Source organism: Cucurbita pepo, chromosome 6 (assembly GCF_057944985.1).
Source record: "Cucurbita pepo subsp. pepo isolate OVF chromosome 6, ASM5794498v1, whole genome shotgun sequence".
Taxonomy (NCBI): Eukaryota; Viridiplantae; Streptophyta; class Magnoliopsida; order Cucurbitales; family Cucurbitaceae; genus Cucurbita; species Cucurbita pepo.
The window spans coordinates 678,110-696,547 of record NC_141803.1 but is presented as its reverse complement, the minus strand read 5'-3'; the positions used below and the strand labels follow the sequence as shown (position 1 = coordinate 696,547).

Genomic DNA, 18,438 nt, shown 5'->3' with positions numbered 1-18,438 from the left:
TTTCCTTTCAAAAAGAGTGTCAAAACTGCGGATACTAAAACAAGTTCTATACTAATAGAAATGGAAATACGAACAGATGCCCAAATTTTTGGTTCAAATAAAATATTATCAAGTTCTTAAAATCAAGTGTCTCAAGTTCTTGTTTACCAGTCAGCGTTTTTTTCTTCATTCTTAATTCTTGCCCCCATCCCCTTGCGATATTAGTTTCAGTTCATCACAATTTATTCAAATTTTTAAGTGATTGGCACAGTTTACATAATATGATGTTTCTACTGAATAATATCATCATTATATTTATTAAAAGTGATGAACATTTTCACTCGATCCAGTCTCGTTCCTAACAACAGTGAAGAACCCAACCACATGTTAACAGGCATGGTGTCGTCATCGTTTTAGCCAATCTGGAGTTCCTGTAGAACAATGTTTGCGGAGAGGGTGTCTTGTTGAGGACGAGGAGGAAGACCAAGACAAAAAGTGAGAGAAGAAGCAGGACGGATGTGGAAAAAGAAAAAAAGAAAAAAAGAAAAATTCCGTTGCCGGGAATCGAACCCGGGTCTCCTGGGTGAAAGCCAGATATCCTAACCGCTGGACGACAACGGATTTTAATATTTTGCTGACAAGATTATTAATTAACTCATAAAATAAATAAAAAAATAAGTAAACATCAATTAAAAAATTACACCTTTTGACAAATATTGCGATTTAATCTTAAATTCTAATAAACGTTAAATTTTTGTTTGAAAAGTAAAACTATGAGTTTTCTTTATATCCAAACTTATGAATTTTATTATCTCTTTAACTTGCTTTTCACCAATATTAGTAGATAAATTGTTACCGATGGATTGGGGTATTACATAAATTTAACAAAAATGAAAACACTAATTTACTATTATGATCTAAATAGATGAAGTTGAAAGTTTGAACAACATTCCATTGTTTTCTATCTAATCAGACTTGAGAAAGAATCTTGGAGAACTAGAAACATATTTGAAGATAACAAAATTTCCATGTCACGGCACACTGTGATCATCATCATGCCATACTTTTGGTTTTGCAAAGTTTTTCGATTCCACCTGTTGGAATTGCTCTTGCATCCACTGTAGTCAGTATTTGAGGCACTGACATCCCTCCTGAGATCACAATTTCTGCACCCAAAACGGGAACGTCAAACTCCATCTTCATAACCTCTCTACAACCTCTCTTAACGTTCGAGTTTAAATATTCATTAAGGTTTAGTATCCATTTGGATCGACTTTCTAAGTACTTTAAAAGATCTTCTTCACCTAAAAGCACTTAGAAACTCGATCGGACCAAGCTTTTAACCCATATGGTTTGTTCTATGATATCATTGAACAGTGTAATCTCAAGAGAAGAGAAGAGAAGAGAAGAGAAGAGAAGAGAGCATACCAATTCCCTCTCGGACAGACAGATTAGGCCTGAGGATGTCCGTGGAACTCATGAGAAATATGTCTCCAAGATAGAGATGATTAGTGGGCACATAAACACAATACAGTTCTTCCTCTTCCATTCTGCTCTGAAGAACAACGGCAGAAGTGATGAATCCAAAAGCATACTCTCCACCGCGGGGATGCCTGATAATTGCTACTTCCTTGAAGGCATTTGAGGTTTGATCTGAGGCCGCCAATTATCAGATAGATAATCAGTCAAATACCAAAATAAATGCTATTCTTTTCAATGCTTTTGCTTCCTACCTGGTGATATTGCAGTACTAATTTGCTTCGAGGCCGTGTAAATATAGCTTACGAGTGGCATTTTCTTAATGAACCATTCACCAAGAGTAAGAACAGAAGCTCCCAGCCAAGATGACATGAAAATACCAACAAGAAAGATGAATGTAATGGAGGTAATAAACCCAAGCCCTGCAGAAATTTCTACTCAAAATCAACTCCGGAAAATCTCTTCGAAATTTGTTGTTGTTCTGCTCTTAACTTACCAAAAACATTGATCCCTAAGTGAGAATATATTGGAGAGAAGAAACCATCAACAAAACGAATGAAGCCCCACGTGATGTAGAATGTAATAGCAATTGGCATAAGAATTACACTGCAAACAAAGCCCCTTAATACGCTAAGGAGAAAGAAAAAGATGCATTAATCTTGAAGAACAGCAGAAGAGTTACCATCCTGTCATGAACTTCTTGGAAGCCCAGCTGCGAATGACTTTAGCAATGGCCTAAAATATCGATGAATCGAAGCCTTAGTTCGATAATGGCGTCGACTCACAGCATCTAACACTCTCATGGATTTCAAGCATTACAGAGTAAGAAATCAATCGAAAGAACAAATACATTTAACGTTTAGGTTAATCAATCGAAGAATCAAGATGGAGAAGCGAAAACGGACCTCGCCGCCGGAGTGATGATTAGATAAAGCGACAGCCGGAACGGAGGAAGATTTGGAGGCTCCATTTTCAGAAACTGTAGCGACTGCGACGGGGATCAAGAGCCCTAGATCTCTCTCCCTCTCTCTTGTACTCATTTCTCTGTTCCTTTTTCTCTCTCTCCACTTCGATTTTGGAGTCATATTTTTGGTTTTTTTTTTTTTTTTTTTTTTCTTTTTACATCCAATTTCTCTCCCCGCGAACAACATTAACGAACTATTCGGAACGTTCAACTGATTTTCGTTTCAATTTTCAGAACTATCTATTGAATTGAATATCAAGTCCATGGTTTCAATTACGCATAATTGAATTGAATAGTCTAATTAATAATTAAGAGCCAAAAACACCGATTTAACTACGCATAATTATGATTTACAACGGCACGCATCCATAGCTTGAAGACGATAATATATATATATATATATATATATATATATATATATATATATATATATATATATATATATATATATATATATATATATATAAATTCAAAACCATCAGGAAGTATACATATTAATGGAGATGGAAACTCGAATATGGATCTTCGTGATTTCCATTGAGCTGCCTTCTCATCACGTGCGCCCTCCTCCAGGATAATTGCAGCCATTGTAGCCTACATTAACAAACAGAGACTAATGTTAATGGTGAATTTAGATTCGATTAGGGTTATTGAGTGAAATGAAATGGGGCTCTCACTTGGGTTGTTGGAAGAAAGTGTGGCGGACTGTGAGAAGTCACACGTTGATGGATCCCCGCCGGCGGTTTGGAAGAACAGGTTCATGGCGTAGGCGGCGTGTGAGGCCAAGGTGTTTGGCTCGAAACACGCGCCGGCGGGTTGAATGGCGCTGCAATCCAGCCCTCCTCCGCAGGCGTAGTCCAAATTGGCCTGAAGTTGGTCGTCTGATACGCCGCCCTTCGGCACGCACCATGATCCTCCTCCTCCTGCCTTGGGCTTTGGGCTTGCTGGTGCTTTCGTTGATGGATTTGCTGGGGCCGATGGAATCGGAGTGCTCTGCCCATTTTTCGAAAGACCAACGTCGTACGCCATTGTAAGATCAGGCTTGAACAATCCGAAAGCTCTCTCAGAACCAGGCCCAGGCTTCAAATCTTCGTCGTACAGTGCAAACAGATACGTATCAACTGATTTCCCCGGCATCAATGGCGTTCCGACCATGGAACGAAGGTGCGCAATCAGATTCCCGTTGAATGCCTTGGCGTTTTCCAGACTTGGGCCCACCTCGTCGCCGTCTCCTTTGTACGGCCAACCGGTCTCCGCCACCACAATCTCTACGTTCTTGAAACCCATTGAGTTCAATGCAGATCTTATGGCGTCCACCTGAGCGTCGAACATGTTCATGTACTTGATATTGGTGTTCGTGTCGATCCGGCCGGCGTTGGGCTCAAAAAGACAGAAGGCCAAAGTATCCGGTCGTGGATCGCTCTGGTAAGCAAAGTATGGATATGGGTTAATGGTGAATGGCGATCCAGTGGCGTTGTTGAACTCCAATAGCCCCTTTAACACGCTCATATAGTCTGGGTGGAAGAGCCCGGACGACGGCGGCTCCGATTGGCGAAGCACTGCCATGGAATGGACAGTGGAAATCTTAATATCATTCCCCAGAGACATCGAATCGAGCGCGTTTTGAAGATTCTGAATCGCCGGCACGAGCTGGTTCATTAAATTTTGATCGTTGGATGTTATCACCTCGTTGCCTACGGTGATGAGAATGATTTTGCTCGCCGGATAGAAGGGGGCAACATTAGCGTTAACCCAATTTTTAGCGAAATTCGGGTCGGACGCTAGGGCTGGAATGTCACCGTTCGCAGCGCCTATCACAATTCCGATCCCTGTGTTTGCTAAGGCTTTGATGATGGCCGGATCAGCGCCATAGAGTCTAACTTTCTCGATCGAAGTAGATTGAAGTAGCTTAGCCGTCGACGACGGCGGAGGAAGGTTATCGGCGACTTGACCGTAGTTGATTCCGATGAACGATTGCGAATCTGCAAAACAGAGCATGTTCAATTAAAAATTCGAAAGCCGGAACAGTTCTTTCGATTCGTGTTAATGAACAGATTTTCCATCTCCTTTCTGTTGAATGAAAAATTTAAGCGATCAAAGTGGATAAAAGATTCACAGATAACGACAAGTTAAGAAACCAGAAACTTACAGGCGATGTCAGTGACTAGCAGAAAGGTAAAGAAGAAGAAGAAGACAGTAGAGCGAAGAAGAGTGGAAACCATGGCTGTTGAGTTCAAAGCAGACATGTTGGAGATGGGTTGCAGAGGAACGAGAGATTAAATAGATGACTGAGCAGGGAAGAGGAAGACGACAAGGGTAATATTGTAAAATGAATATTCAGTGGGCCCCCTATCTTTTTCAAAAGCGGGCTGCCCGACAAGTGCCGTGAATGATCTCCGCCGTTAAGAGAATTGGAAGTGGAAGATGGCGGAGTCGTGGAGGTGTTTGCGCCGGTAACGTGGATATGTTAATAAAGCTACTGTATGTGCATTTTTCGAAATGACCTAAGTACCCCTCTTTCTTGACCGTTGCCCAACTTCCGTTGGCAATTGAATTCTGTGAGCGGAAAATAAAATAACCATCTTTTTATATTAAATCATATAATAAAACAATATATTAAATCATATAAAAATCTTGACACTTTTACTTAGCTATTAAGAAATATTACCGATCTAATTAGGCAAACGTGACCCACAGGCCCCATTTTTGCAACGTACAAAGGTGCTTTGAGCAGCGGGAGAGCAAAGCATTTGGATGAAAGCGCGCGGTTGGATAAAGCTTGGATTCTTGATGACTTGTTAAATAATGGTGACTACTTTATGATGAAAGTTATGGAGGGCGAGCTTTACGATGGTGGGATTGATTGGTGACGAAGCAACTTCAATCTGCTCCATAGACTTTGAATCTCAGCCGTCTCCTCTCAGCCGTCTCCTCTCAGCCGTCTCCTCTCAGCCTTACTCGTGGAATGTAACACCCACTTTTGAATATCTTTATGTACGCTACGTCTGCCCTCTAACCTAAACCTTAATTCGTCGTTCGTAAGGGTTTTGCATTCTTTCTAAAAGGATGAGAAACATTATTTTGAAGTATTTGCTTCTCTGTTCCATTATCACGATCAAGTAAGCTATGTGATTGCGTTCGGTTGTTTATGTCTGTATAGCTTGTTACGTCTTTGCCCGTTACGTATCGCCGTTGGTCTTACTGTTTTAAAACGAGTCTACTCTGATAGTGTCTTGCACTGATGACTGACTCTGGTACCATTAGTAACAGCTCAAGTCCACCCCTAGCAGATATTACCCACTTTAACTCGTTACATATAGCCGTCAGCCTCACAATTTTGAAACACGTCTACTAGAAGAGGTTTCCACACTCTTGTAAGGAATATTTCGTTTTTTTCTACAACTGCTCCCAAGACACCCTTATAGAGAAGAATTCGTTTCTCTCTTTAACGGACGTGGGGTCTCACAAGAAGTATGAACATTCAACACTCCTATAACTTGGTCCGCTATAATTCTGTTGTGGGCTGATCATGTTCTCTGAAGCCTCATGCAAGTTCACAAGCATCCTCAAAGACTCCTCCAAATCCATGTCTCCCTTCAACAGTTCATGCCAAAATCAAGACCCTTAGAGCGAGTTCTTAGAATCTGGTTCAATTTCGATATCTCCTTAATAGAAAGAAGATGTGAGATGGTTGGAAAGTATATCTTGGATGAAAATCTTACCTTAACTAATTTAGAAAACGATGGTAGGTTTATAATCAAATAATACTCCCTCCATTGAGGTGACGCCTATTGGAGAAGTCTAGAGCAAAGCTATGAAAGCTTATGTTCAAAGTGGACAATACCATTGTAGAGACTCGTGTTCATCTAATAGTATCCACTTAGTTTGTGGTTCCTATCTATGCTGCCTCTTCCATTGATTTTCCCGATCTCAATGGACCTTAGGGATTTGCTCTCTTTCATTTCTTTTGGGATCTTAGGGATTTTCTGAGGTTTATAGGATTCTAGAGTTTTGCTCCAAGTATGGCCGTGTTTGATTCGGTTTCCTTTTCTCTTCGTTTTTTTCTTTTATCATATTATGATTCTGTATGCGTAGTATTTGTTTCTGGTATGATTGATTGATCTGTTGTCATTACTTCGACGATGTATTTACATTTGCTGGATTTCGAATTCACGAGAATGAGAATTTCTCCTGATTCATTCGCATTTTGCTAAACCTTCTCTTTTATTTATTCTTTCAATCACTAATGGGCATAACTTTAACACTTCGAAGATTCTATTGAATCACAAGACATTTGCCTAATGAAAAGATTATTGTGTTAACAGAATCTATTAAGAGATTCCAACCAAAAAGTATAAATTTAATGCAAATACCCAAACTAGGATGTTTACTGGCATTTGCATTTTGTTATTGTACTATTGTGCAGCTTCACTAATGTGGTTCCGTTCTATTTCAGACCACTTTCAGCATTGGTTGATCTCTTGTATGAAGGCAGGGGCTCCCTTCTGTAATGCCATATTTTTTGTAATAAATAAAATATATTTTCCTTTCCCTTTGATTTTTTTATTATTTCTGTTTCAATCTTTCTTTCCGTATAATAAATAAAATAGAAGTAATAAAGAAAAACGATGGCAAAAAACGGGAAAAAAAAAAGGCTTGACTTGCTGTTTAAAACCCTATTTCACTTCAGCTACCCCCTCCCCCCATTACCCGCCACTGCACCCCGCCTGACGCTCGGGGTTCCTGCTCGACACAGTCTCAGCGGCTACCGCCGCACGCTGCACTCTCGGCTGCTGTCAGCCTTCCCTCGAAATTGCCGTCGGTGGTTCAGCACCAATCCCTCGCCGTTGGTGCGATCGCATCGCCGCCACTCATTTGCCAGTTCCCCCCCAAGGTTATATATTTTGTTTCGCTTGGTTATGTTCGCTTTTTCTCTTCACCCACGGAGAAGAAAGTCGAGAACCTTTCTTTTCTTGTTGATTTCTTCTTCAACCAATGTTCACCTAGATTTCAAATTCCTTAGATTTGAAATTAAAACAAGAATGTATACCTTAGATTTCAAATTCCTTGTTTTTTTTTTTGTCATCCAAACTCTGGGGGTTCCAAGGAGTGGTAAATTTGCGTTTAAAGTTATAATCCAAGTAAGCCGAGCGTTTTCGCAGGGGGTGGGAGTATGTTAAATTTCTGAACTATTTAGCTTTTTAGAGAGATTGTTTCTCCGTTTCAGTCGATCTTCTGAATATATAAGTTGCAGTTCATTTGATTTTCTCTTGCCCGTCCTTTTGTGTGCAGGAAATTTATAGGCTTGTTATTTGATCAAGAAAAGAATGAGGTTAGAGAAGTGTTGGTTCTGTTCCTCCACTATATATCCAGGACATGGTATTCAGTTTGTTCGTAATGATGCGAAGGTAAGATTTAACCAACCTTTTGTGATTTGTTGTTTGTGATGCATATTAGGCTGTTGAAGTTGATAATTGTTCTTGTTAAACTAGTGATGATGGACAGGGAGCCCTATGTTTCTACTTCCTAATCTGATTTTTCTGCAGATTTTTAGATTTTGTCGGTCAAAATGCCACAAGAACTTTAAGATGAAGAGAAATCCCCGCAAAGTAAAATGGACCAAGGCCTATAGAAGGTTGCATGGAAAGGATATGACACAGGACTCAACTTTTGAGTTTGAGAGGAAGCGCAATAGGCCGGAGAGATATGACAGGAATCTCACGGAAGAGACATTGAGGGCTATTAAGAAGATTGATAAAGTCAGAGCAGAAAGGGAGTCGAGGCACATTGCACGCAGGTTTTAAATTTCTTCCATTGCCATTTGTTGTGTGCCTATATATTTTGTGAATACTGCTTCTTGTGGTGTAACTCGGGATCGTTCGCGTTGGCAGAATGCAAGGAAAGAAAGCAAAGGAACTCAGAGAGGCAAAGAAGGAATTGGATCAGAGCATCAGTTTGGTCAAAGCTCCTCTTGCTCTCAAGGAGGATCCTTCCCTCACCCTTCCAAAGATCAAACTCAATGTGGAACCATCACAAGCAGAGCAAAATCATATGGAAGAATGAGTTTGTTACTCTTATATCACTATATCTAATATTTACGTCGTAATTACTTTTTCACATATCTCGAACTGCTACAATTCTTATGCAGTGGTAGATTGTCATTGTTTGTTCTATAGAATTTCATTTTGAGAATGTTTCTTTAATCATTTCTTGCTTCTTTTTTTGTCTTGCTTCTTTCGTACATTTTGTTGAAAAGGGTATTTGGAGATTAGATCATAGGTGGTTGAGGACTAACACGAGTATAGGTCAACCTCACCCTGCAAACCATACTGTACTTCAATGTTTTAAAACGTGTTTGCTAGCCTAAAGTCCACCCACTGATTCATGTGTGACCCAAGAAGTTTGAAGAAAAAAAGTATAAATTTGTGAACTAATTGGGGGTAAAATAATTAAATATTAAAATTCAGATAAACAATAAAAACTAAAACTTTTTATATACCTTACTATTAGAGGTGGCTTCATGTGAAAAATATGTTCTTACAAATACATCTCAATCGATAGACCATGACACTTCACATCTACGGTTCCAATCACCTATATGTACACAAGACGAACATCTCAACCTGGCAGTTGTGTTCTATTGGCATAAACTAACACATGTAACTCAAGAAGTTCAATAGGCATTTAAGAATTTATTAAAAAAAAAAAAAAGGAGAACTCGAGCTTTCGCATTCTCAACCAAAGAGGTTTCTCTTGGAGCAGCAGCATTCTCCTCTAGGAATGATTGCCAATGTTATCTTCAATCTGATGCGCAGCAATTAAGTTAAATACGATCCGAGAATAAGAGCCTGTTCTCGACTCGGCACTGATACGCAAGTTACAGTAGTCTTGATCGGGAACTTGAAACTTAGTGCAAATGTTCAATCTTGCCTCTCGACGTCTCCAAACTCCTCTGGTTCGGGGACAATTTCATTGGATATCCTTTTATTTGAAGATGAGAAATCATATCCACAGCTGCCATGGGAGCTTAATCTTCCTGGTTGTTTAGAGCCACTGCCGTTTTCTCTATTTACATCTGATGAGCTGCGCCTCCAGCTACCATGAAAAGCAGAACTCCAGGATCTTCTTGATGAAGTTGTGCGCAGCCTGCCGGAGCTAGAGAGTTCTTCCCTGACTACTTTCAAAGGATTTTCCAATGCCTTAAGGATGTATCTCATGAGGGGTCGTCTAGATGGTTTGGGGTTCAGGCACGACTTGGCAATGATCGCCATCGCCCATACCTCTTCCAATAGATCGTCGTCTATCATCAACGATGGATCGACTATCTGTGTTACGAGCTCCTTATCATGGATACTTATGTTAGATAAGGTGTGTTCCAACCACTCCTTTGTTGTAGCATCTTCTTCTGCTTTGCTGATACTAAGTTTTCCCGTCACAAGTTCTAACAATACTTTACCAAAACAGTGAACGTCCTGCGAACAGGATGCTGGTGAGGAGCCTGTATGCACAACAAATTGGTAAGTCATACGAATAAGTTATATCAAACAGCCTCTATCCCACCAAATTAGGCCATCAAAAGTCCTTGGCTATTTGGTATGAACGTATGCTTAAAAGAAGAGGGATCTTAGAAGGAATACGCACCAGAAGAGCATTGTTCGGAGCTTCTGCACAAGAGAATCAAGAAGATGCCGTTAGAATTTTGATTAAATAACAAAGAAACAAATATAATTGAGAAAATACTGTGGCTTAAGATACGCACTGTGGCTTTCTCCGCAATCTCGTGAAGGCATTTTGGTGCTGATCCCCATCTACAACACAGGCCTCACTCAAGCTTCCAAGACGCACTTCGAATTTGTCATCAAGGAGGATACTGCTTGCTTGAATATCTCTTCAGCATTTAGGAAAAGCAAAGTCAATAGCCAGAATCTATTACTAGTAAATATTGTCCTTTTTAGACTTTGGACTTTCCCTTTCGAGCTTCCTCTCAAAGTTTTCAAAATGCGTATGCTAGAGAAGGGTTTTCACACTCTTATAAGGAGTGTTTTCGTTCTCCTCTCTAACCGACGTGGGATCTAACACGTATAGTGCTTCTCTTAAATGAAAAGCACCTTTTGTACTATTTTTAAAGGTGACGCTCTTGAGATAATTGGCCAAAATGTCTAATAAGAAGCTGATATTTTACAAGCAGATGCCTCCACTTAAAATTTGAATATTATGACACCAAAAAGAAAACTTGTTGATTGATACCTGTGGACGAGAGGAGGGCTACATTCATGATGCAGGTAAGACAGGGCCTCGGCAGCTCCTATTGCTATTTTCAATCTGATAATCCAATCCAGGGACTGAACATTGTCATCTTCTGAACTGGAAACACTCTGCAAGCAATTACCCAAGTCCCCATTTGGCATACACTTGTACACCAAAAGCTTCTCATCCTCGCGCTCAAAGCAGTGCCCCAAGAATGGAACGAATCTCATATGCGACACTTTGCTGAAAAAGTCTAGTTCCACAGAGTACCTTTCATTCTTCAAATACTGCATATTTACCTTTTTAATCACTACAGGAAGGCCACCCTCCAGGAACCCCTTGTAAAGATCTCCAGACTGACCCTGTTTTATAAGATTGTCTTTGCAGAAATTCCCAGTACCGTGGAGCAACTGCTCATAAGTAAATGAATCTCCCAGACCAGCAAAGTAGACTGGATCCTTTGGAAGTGAAGGGCCGTGTCCATCTGGGACAGGGCCTACATTTGCTTTTCCTCTTTTATTTAATTTCCCTTCACCAGAAAATTTCAAGAGAACTACGAGGATAATCACAAACATAACAACAAAGCCCAATCCACCAAATAGTCCCACCATTATGAACTTCAAGCGATTGTTTTCATCATGACGAAGGTCTAGTTTGTCTGAATTTCCCTTTCCAAAACCTTCAAAAGTTAAGGTTCTCTCAGAGTAGAAGAGGCTACAAGCCTCAAAATCTCTTTGATCTGGCTCCATATCCAGGCAGTTTCCACTGAGGATAGCATTATGACTCTTGTTGAGTACAACACCCTGGAAATAATTCCCAGATAAATCGATTGATCCATGCAATTCCAGCGGTAGATTTAGATGACCATACAGAAAATTATTTGAAAAGTTGAACACAGCCATACTGTTTGGAACAAAACTTGGCAAGCTACCCGTAAAGTTGTTGTTGGATGCGTCAAAAAACCTCAATTTGGGGTGAGATAGCAAGCCATGATGCAGACGACCATCAAGTTTATTACCTCTCAAAACCAAAATTTCCAACTGAGAAAGGCTTCGAAACAAATCATCTGGCAAAGGACCCTCCAAGCCATTGTCTCCAATATACATCTTTTCCAAATTCCTTAGCCCCCTCAAATTCACAGGTAGTGCACCGGTCAGTGAATTCTTGCCGAGATCAAGCAGCAGTAGTTCTGAAAGGTTACCTAATTCACTTGGTACAGAGGACGTTAAACTATTGTCCGAAAGATCCAACAATTGCAGTTTAGTAAGAGTGCCTAAACTGGGTGGGATAGGTCCACTTAAAAAATTCGAGGCAAGTTCAAGGCGTATAAGATTGTGAAGAGATGAAAGAATGGGAGGTATTGAGCCAGTAAGCAAATTTCTCGAGAGATCAAGAACAGATAGCTGAGATAACTGTCCTATTGCCGAAGGCATAGAACCAGTAAGACTATTACCAGATAAATAAAGATCAGTGAGCTTACTTAAATCGCCAATAGAGGTAGGTATTGGGCCAACGATCGAAGAAGAGCGCAGATCAAGCACTTGGAGAGCAACGAGCGACTGACCAAACCAGTCCGGAATGGAGCCAGGAAGCAAAAAACCAGACGCATTGAACGAAACCAAGGAGGTAAAATTAGCGAGCGCATCGACGGCGAAACGAGGGCTGAGCTGCCCACTCTGAGTTCGCCGCAGACCTGACACAGTGATCCCAACAACTCGACCGGCTTTGCACTTAATTCCAATCCAAGCGGAACAGGGATTGGCTTTTATTGGCCAATCTTTGCCTCTTAGCCCTAACGATGATCGGAGATCGAGTAACGCCGTCCACTCCATACTGGAGTTCAACGATTCCCCCTGACCTAAACCGCACTGAATTAATAACAACAACAAAGCTACAACTAGCAGATACCGCCGGTGAGCTTGAACTTCCATCGCCGCCTGATAATGTGGAAACAAACAAAACTGACCGTGGATTTCGAAGTTACATTTGCAACTCCATCGTCTTCAACGAGCCACAACCACCACAAGAGATCAAAGTTGAGCAACTTCCAGTAAAACCTCGAATCAACAGAGTTCGCCAATTTAACGCTCAATTAAATCTCACCGCTAATCACGAGCGATGATTCTACCTCTTATTCTGAACCACCATAAATGCCATCCCAGAGTCACCTACAGATAATAATGCAACAATAATATACTTCACTTCCGCTAGGTGTATTCTATTCAGATTCACAACTCTACTCGTAAATCTTGCCCAATAAACACACGCACACAGACGGAGAGAGAGAGAGAAAGAGGAAGCACAGGCTCCGATTATCAATATAGCTTTGAGATTAAAGAACAGGTAGTTGATTTCAGCTGATTATGTGATCTTCACCCCCAAAAACTTTCTGGAAAAGATTTTTCAGAGTCATAAAGGAAAAGGATTCATTATCTCTTCGCAACAGACTGAGCACACAGTAAGTCTAATAAAGATGGCCAGAACGCCATTGTTAAACAATTGAAGAAGCTCCAATCAATTCAAACCTCACCTTTAAACTTTACTTGATTTCCCCTTTTCCAGAAGTGGACGGAAAGAAACTCCGCGAAGGAAGAATCCAAACAGACTGTGGACACCATTGGATCATCTTCATAGCATTTACCAACTGTAATTTACTTTTGTTGCGTCAGAAATTATTCATGGAAATATCAAATTAATACGCAAACTCTTCAAGAACTGACAATTCTTCATTATTCTTTTTGTTTTTGTATAATAGACGAGGGAGAAAACAGCTGTTATTTTAATTTTATATCAAAATAGCTCCCTGGATTATACATAATCTTTAATTACGTTTACCATATTAATCATAATCTCTTTCACATATACTATAATATGGCTCAATCATTGATCTAAATCTCCACAAATAATTAATTGATTTAAGGATTAAATAAATTAAATTAAAAATATTTAAGAGTGAATTTAAAATTATAATTATAACGTGTATTAAATGTTTTCTTTTTTTCTGAAGAATAACTGTTTAAATTATTGGTAGGGTTTATCCAATTAATTACATTGAAGACATTAATGTTAGTTGACTAACAAACTTTTTATAATAAAAAATTGCTATAATTGGAGGGACATTAATGACGAAGGTTAAAATGTCTTTTTAATCAAATCGACACTATTTTTTAAATTTTAGGATTAAAATGTTTTTTTTTTTTTTTTTTTTTTTTTTTTGAAATGACTCGATTAGCTCACGCTCAGTCAATTACCCTACCACCTACAACTTGGAGTCAAGCGAGTCGACATTCCTACGTGTAATGTATTGTCTTGTTGTAATTGTCTCAATCATCATGTGTGTCCAACATGACCTACTCTTACAAAAATACGATGTCTGCAGATTTCTAATACTACGATAATATAAAAAATTAAAATAAAAAATTTCATCCCATTTTCGTTTGTTTTGTTTGAAGTTTAAATGAAATAATATATAATTTAAAGATAATTGAAATGAAAATTTTCATACTATGATATGATAATATATGATAGAGAAACACCTCACTATAGATGTGAATGAATAATCTTTTTAAAAATAATTGAAATGAAAACTTAACGGTTGGGTAGAAATTAATATACAACTTTGATATTTAAATTAATGAAATATATTAAATATGTATACATAGTATTCAAGTGGTCCGCAATTGTCGCACCCAATCAAACGAAAAAATAAAAAGCACAATTGACTTGATCATTCGATTCCATGCAGAGTCTAAGTGACATGTGAGCAATACCTAATTTTTATTTTTATCCACAAAGACATCGACGTGGACGTCAACGTTGAATCATTGTATTCAAAAAGCATCTAAATTTACTTTTTTTCTCCTCAACAGGTTGCTACAAAGCAACTTCGTCGTTTGGCCCTTTTGGCGTTGGACGTTATATCTTTGTTGAAATGGAGCCCAACGTTTTTATCAAAAAGAAAAAGCAAATAATAATAATATTCAAAGATAATAGAAATAATATAATTATTAAAAAAAATAAAAGAAAAGGGGAATATCTCAATCCATAGTCTACCTTCGAAGAGAAAATTGCTTGATTTTTTTTTTTTTTTTTTTACATTTGTTAATTTTATAATTCATGTGGACTCAATTATATAAATATTCTCAAATTTTATATTTTGTTTTTATTAATATCTATAATTAATGTTAGTTCCACATTTATTTAATAATTATTTAAATTGCCACTCTGGGCCTGTGCGGGGACATTTGTTACCATAATTGTTGGGCTTGATGTAAATTGAAGCCCGGCCCAATTTATCCTCTCAATGATGATGCGAGTATGGAATAAGCTCTTACTTTTTTTTTTTTTTTTTTTTTATTTGTTGTTTGATTAAATATTTGTTTTAGTTTTATTTATTTATTTTTATCTATTGTTAAATATGAAATTGAAAATTTTAATATAGAATTAAGGTTTGGAGGACTTTTATTTTTTATTTGCAAATTAAGAGGCTATATGATACAAATGTAATATTTAACATCCAATTTCACCTTATATTATTCCTTCTTGACTATTTTCTCACAAGTAAAACAAATGTTTAGTCAAATAACTAGTTAGTGGGTATCGAATTTTTTTCAAAAGTAAATTCATTGGCCATAGTTTTATTGATTTATTCTACATAATTAAAAAAAAAAAACAAATTTATTACTAAAAACATTAAAGCTTCAAAATTTGTCATAATTAGACAAGTTGAATCAGAATCACGTTTGGTTTGCGATAAACGATAAAGATTCGCATTTCACATTCATATATGAAACGACGGGTGACGGCTCTTCGTCAAATTGCAGTCAAATCCATCACAGGGAAGCCATTGAACCTGAGCGGCGAAAGAAAGTGAATAGAAGAAGGAAGATTAGAGTAACTAACGGCGTCAGAACAAAGGTGGATGTGATCTGAAACTGAATCTGTCGGCCAAAAAGTCCGTGATTATTCGGCCGCATCGGAATCAAGCACGGACACAGGCGGCGGCCCCGCCATTGGCAGTCCCAACTTGCACCGGAAATCGGTATTGAAAGTGACGGAAAAAAGGCGATGAGCAGAGATATAGATTCTTGTTTCAAGATTGGACGTTGGCGATGAGGATTCTGAACAAGGAATTTTGTTGAAGCACAAGGGATTCATTCATTCATTAAAAATAATAATAATCTTAATAAATCAAAACACATATATTTATATAACATTATACCAACTTATTTATTAAAAATTTAAATTTTAATAGTATAATATAGTATTTAATAATTAAAATATTCTATATTGTTCAAAATTTAAATATTATAGATTCTTTTAAAATATAATCATATTCAGTTGAGTGGGAATTTGAGTGAAGACAAAAACAGGGAATATAATCTCGTCCCTACCCCATTTATATGACGGTGAAAAAATGTTCTCCACTCCTTCATTCCCAGTCTAAATGAGGAATTCTCCCCTCGTTCAGAGTGAATCTCACGCAAATAAAATAACGTTGAAAAAATGAAGATATTACCACTAAAATGATTTAAATTGCATCTCATTTAGATGGTTCTCAATTATTATATTTTGACTATAAATACAAACCCCACAATATACTGTTTCAGAACTACCAAATATAAGTATGTAACTGAAAATTTAAAATTTAAAATTCTATATCTTATATTTATATTTAATTTGCAACACATTATGTCGGATAAGATACCACACCATATAATATCAATGGAATATTTAAACAATTTGTTATGTCACCAAATATTAATTATATATTTGGAATTTCCTCAAGTGGACATAAAAAATTTAAGACTCACCTTTTTTGACGATAAAACATGTTGGGAAGGAATGGAATAATTAAACTTGCACTAATTTAATGGCTTAAAATATTTTGGGTCATCTAAGAAAAGAAATAAGATTTGTTTTCCCCGTGGAAGGAACCAAAATACTCCTGAAAATGGTGTATTCACGCATATACCCACCCACTTAGATAGCAAATTGCATAGATTAGGATAACATTATCTTCCTAATTAATATCCATCCAAAATGGCATATGTTCCTTATGTTTTTTCTATGACGCAAATGCCACAAGATTGACTCCTTCGTTTCTTTTGTTATTCTCATCTCATCTTCATTTGATACAATATGCCCACTCAACCGCAAAAAAGCAACCCGATATTTATATTTAGTCGTTGAATAAGACGACGATGTAAAAGTTTTAAATATGTTTAATATGTTACTATGATGTATAATGTGAGATCCCACGTTACTTAGATAATAGAACAAAACATTTTTTAGAAGTGTGTAAAAATATCTCCGTAAATGAGAATTTAAAGATGACAATATCAGTTAGCGGTGGACTTGAACGGTTACAAATGGTATTAGAGCCAGACAACGGGCGGTGTCGCAGCAATAAGGTAGAGAAATGAAACCTCTCTTGATGAGGGAAGCATATTAGTTAAATTTATTTTTGTTTAAAACTTTATTTTATTAAAATGATTGAGTTTATGAAAATATTTCATATTAATTTTTTTAATGATTTAAAGTAAAATTTGAAGATGGTGTTGGACCAAATGGCGCGGAGAGGAGTCCGGCCAACGTGGAGCAACGTGGAAAGCGAGGCAAAGTCACGGTGACTGGAGTCTGACTGTACAGTGTACGGAGCCGATAAACCCAACGGCTAAATTGTGTTGCTTAATTAAACCAGAAGTCCAGAATACAGCAAGCAGAAGGCACGGAGCCCCAAGTTCATACCAAATTTGACTGCTCCGTAATGGACAACTGGCAGTTCCCACATTTGCAGGACATAAAATTATAACTATGGTCATAAACTTTTAATATTTTCTCTATATGTTAATATTAAAAATTAATTAATTAATTAATTTTGTTTTTCTAAAGAATCTGAGTATCTGACCGTGTTTCCGGTGGAAAGCAACAGGTAAAAGGTAAGCAAGGTCGAACCCACTTGGACCCATTGGCCCACATTGGGTCCATGTTTTTCTAGTATTTATACGTCAGAATTGGCCGCCAAATCACCAAGCACTGATCTGAAATTAATAGATATGGCGATGGGGTCTGGTTCGAATTGGACGGCGCAGCAGAACAAAGCGTTCGAGAATGCTTTAGCCATCTACGACAAAAACACGCCGGGGCGGTGGCACATCCTCGCCAAAGCCGTCGGCTCGAAGACGGCGGAGGAAGTGAAACGCCACTACGACAGGCTCGTTGAAGATGTCAACAGGATCGAGACTGGCCAAATTCCTTTCCCTAATTACAGAAAACCCGGACCCGCAGGCCGAGGATTTCGCTTTGTTGACGACGAATAACGGTAATTAAGGACGATTATAAATTTATTTATATTCTAATATATTATAAAAATAAATTAATATAATATATATATATATATATATATATATATATATATATATATATATATATATATACATATAAAACAAGAATTTCTTGTGATAAATGCAGGATGAGGAGCCTACGCTTGCATTGAAATATGAAGGCTAAATGTAGCTAGTTTTCGTCACCCATCTTTATTGTAATTCCTAGTTTTTTTTTATCTGTAGTCCCAATTTGTTATATAATGAATAAATACTCTATTAATAAGAGTTATTATTATAAATTATTTATTAAGTTAATTGAACAAATAGATATTTTAAAGTTAATTTTTAATTATCTAAAAACCAATGTAATCTATTATTGTTATTTTGAGTTTAAAAAATCGTTAATTTAATTGAACCTATATAATTTAAAATTGAAAGTAT

The 18,438-nt window shown here is 37.6% G+C and overlaps 4 protein-coding genes, 1 non-coding gene and 1 pseudogene across 10 annotated transcripts; 2 read left to right on the top strand and 4 right to left on the bottom strand.

The window, feature by feature from the left end:
• Positions 1 to 528: 528 nt before the first annotated feature.
• TRNAE-UUC (transfer RNA glutamic acid (anticodon UUC)) lies at positions 529 to 600 on the bottom strand. The gene has a single exon. It is a non-coding gene; the product is annotated as a tRNA-Glu (tRNA).
• A 259-nt stretch (positions 601 to 859) lies between these two features.
• Positions 860 to 2,609, bottom strand: LOC111797141 (protein LIKE COV 1). 2 transcript variants are annotated; one of them, XM_023680061.2, is made up of 6 exons: positions 2,364 to 2,609; positions 2,141 to 2,193; positions 1,955 to 2,064; positions 1,713 to 1,880; positions 1,408 to 1,632; positions 860 to 1,145 (listed from the first exon to the last, which is right to left on the bottom strand). In XM_023680061.2, the coding sequence occupies exons 1-6, from the start codon at positions 2,607 to 2,609 to the stop codon at positions 1,033 to 1,035; spliced, it is 915 nt and encodes a 304-aa protein (XP_023535829.2). In that variant the 3' UTR covers positions 860 to 1,032. The 2 variants fall into 2 exon arrangements, with proteins under 2 accessions (XP_023535829.2, XP_086980883.1); XM_087124757.1 differs by having other exon boundaries at positions 1,713 to 1,892; positions 2,364 to 2,522.
• A 182-nt stretch (positions 2,610 to 2,791) lies between these two features.
• LOC111797140 (glucan endo-1,3-beta-glucosidase 7) lies at positions 2,792 to 4,902 on the bottom strand. Of its 3 annotated transcripts, none has more exons than XR_015421431.1 (4): positions 4,572 to 4,902; positions 3,100 to 4,404; positions 2,889 to 3,016; positions 2,792 to 2,828 (listed from the first exon to the last, which is right to left on the bottom strand). XR_015421431.1 is itself a non-coding variant. In XM_023680060.2 (3 exons), the coding sequence occupies exons 1-3, from the start codon at positions 4,666 to 4,668 to the stop codon at positions 2,976 to 2,978; spliced, it is 1,443 nt and encodes a 480-aa protein (XP_023535828.2). In that variant the 5' UTR covers positions 4,669 to 4,902; the 3' UTR covers positions 2,792 to 2,975. The 3 variants fall into 3 exon arrangements, 1 of the variants encoding a protein (XP_023535828.2); XR_015421432.1 differs by having other exon boundaries at positions 2,792 to 2,822; XM_023680060.2 differs by having other exon boundaries at positions 2,792 to 3,016.
• Positions 4,903 to 7,069: 2,167 nt separating this feature from the next.
• On the top strand, positions 7,070 to 8,628 carry LOC111797248 (putative ribosome biogenesis protein RLP24). The gene is made up of 4 exons (XM_023680203.2): positions 7,070 to 7,316; positions 7,715 to 7,830; positions 7,969 to 8,219; positions 8,314 to 8,628. Exons 2-4 carry the CDS (start codon positions 7,750 to 7,752, stop codon positions 8,483 to 8,485), a joined length of 504 nt encoding a protein of 167 aa, XP_023535971.1. The 5' UTR covers positions 7,070 to 7,316; positions 7,715 to 7,749; the 3' UTR covers positions 8,486 to 8,628.
• A 264-nt stretch (positions 8,629 to 8,892) lies between these two features.
• LOC111797014 (putative LRR receptor-like serine/threonine-protein kinase At2g16250) lies at positions 8,893 to 13,427 on the bottom strand. 2 transcript variants are annotated; one of them, XM_023679861.2, is made up of 5 exons: positions 13,200 to 13,427; positions 10,670 to 12,837; positions 10,182 to 10,310; positions 10,064 to 10,086; positions 8,893 to 9,920 (listed from the first exon to the last, which is right to left on the bottom strand). In XM_023679861.2, the coding sequence occupies exons 2-5, from the start codon at positions 12,598 to 12,600 to the stop codon at positions 9,343 to 9,345; spliced, it is 2,661 nt and encodes an 886-aa protein (XP_023535629.2). In that variant the 5' UTR covers positions 12,601 to 12,837; positions 13,200 to 13,427; the 3' UTR covers positions 8,893 to 9,342. The 2 variants fall into 2 exon arrangements, with proteins under 2 accessions (XP_023535629.2, XP_023535628.2); XM_023679860.2 differs by having other exon boundaries at positions 10,670 to 13,427.
• A 4,239-nt stretch (positions 13,428 to 17,666) lies between these two features.
• On the top strand, positions 17,667 to 18,307 carry LOC147792124 (protein RADIALIS-like 1; annotated as a pseudogene). Its single transcript, XR_015421365.1, has 2 exons — positions 17,667 to 17,993; positions 18,143 to 18,307. The product of XR_015421365.1 is annotated as a protein RADIALIS-like 1 (transcript).
• The last annotated feature ends 131 nt before the right edge of the window (positions 18,308 to 18,438 follow it).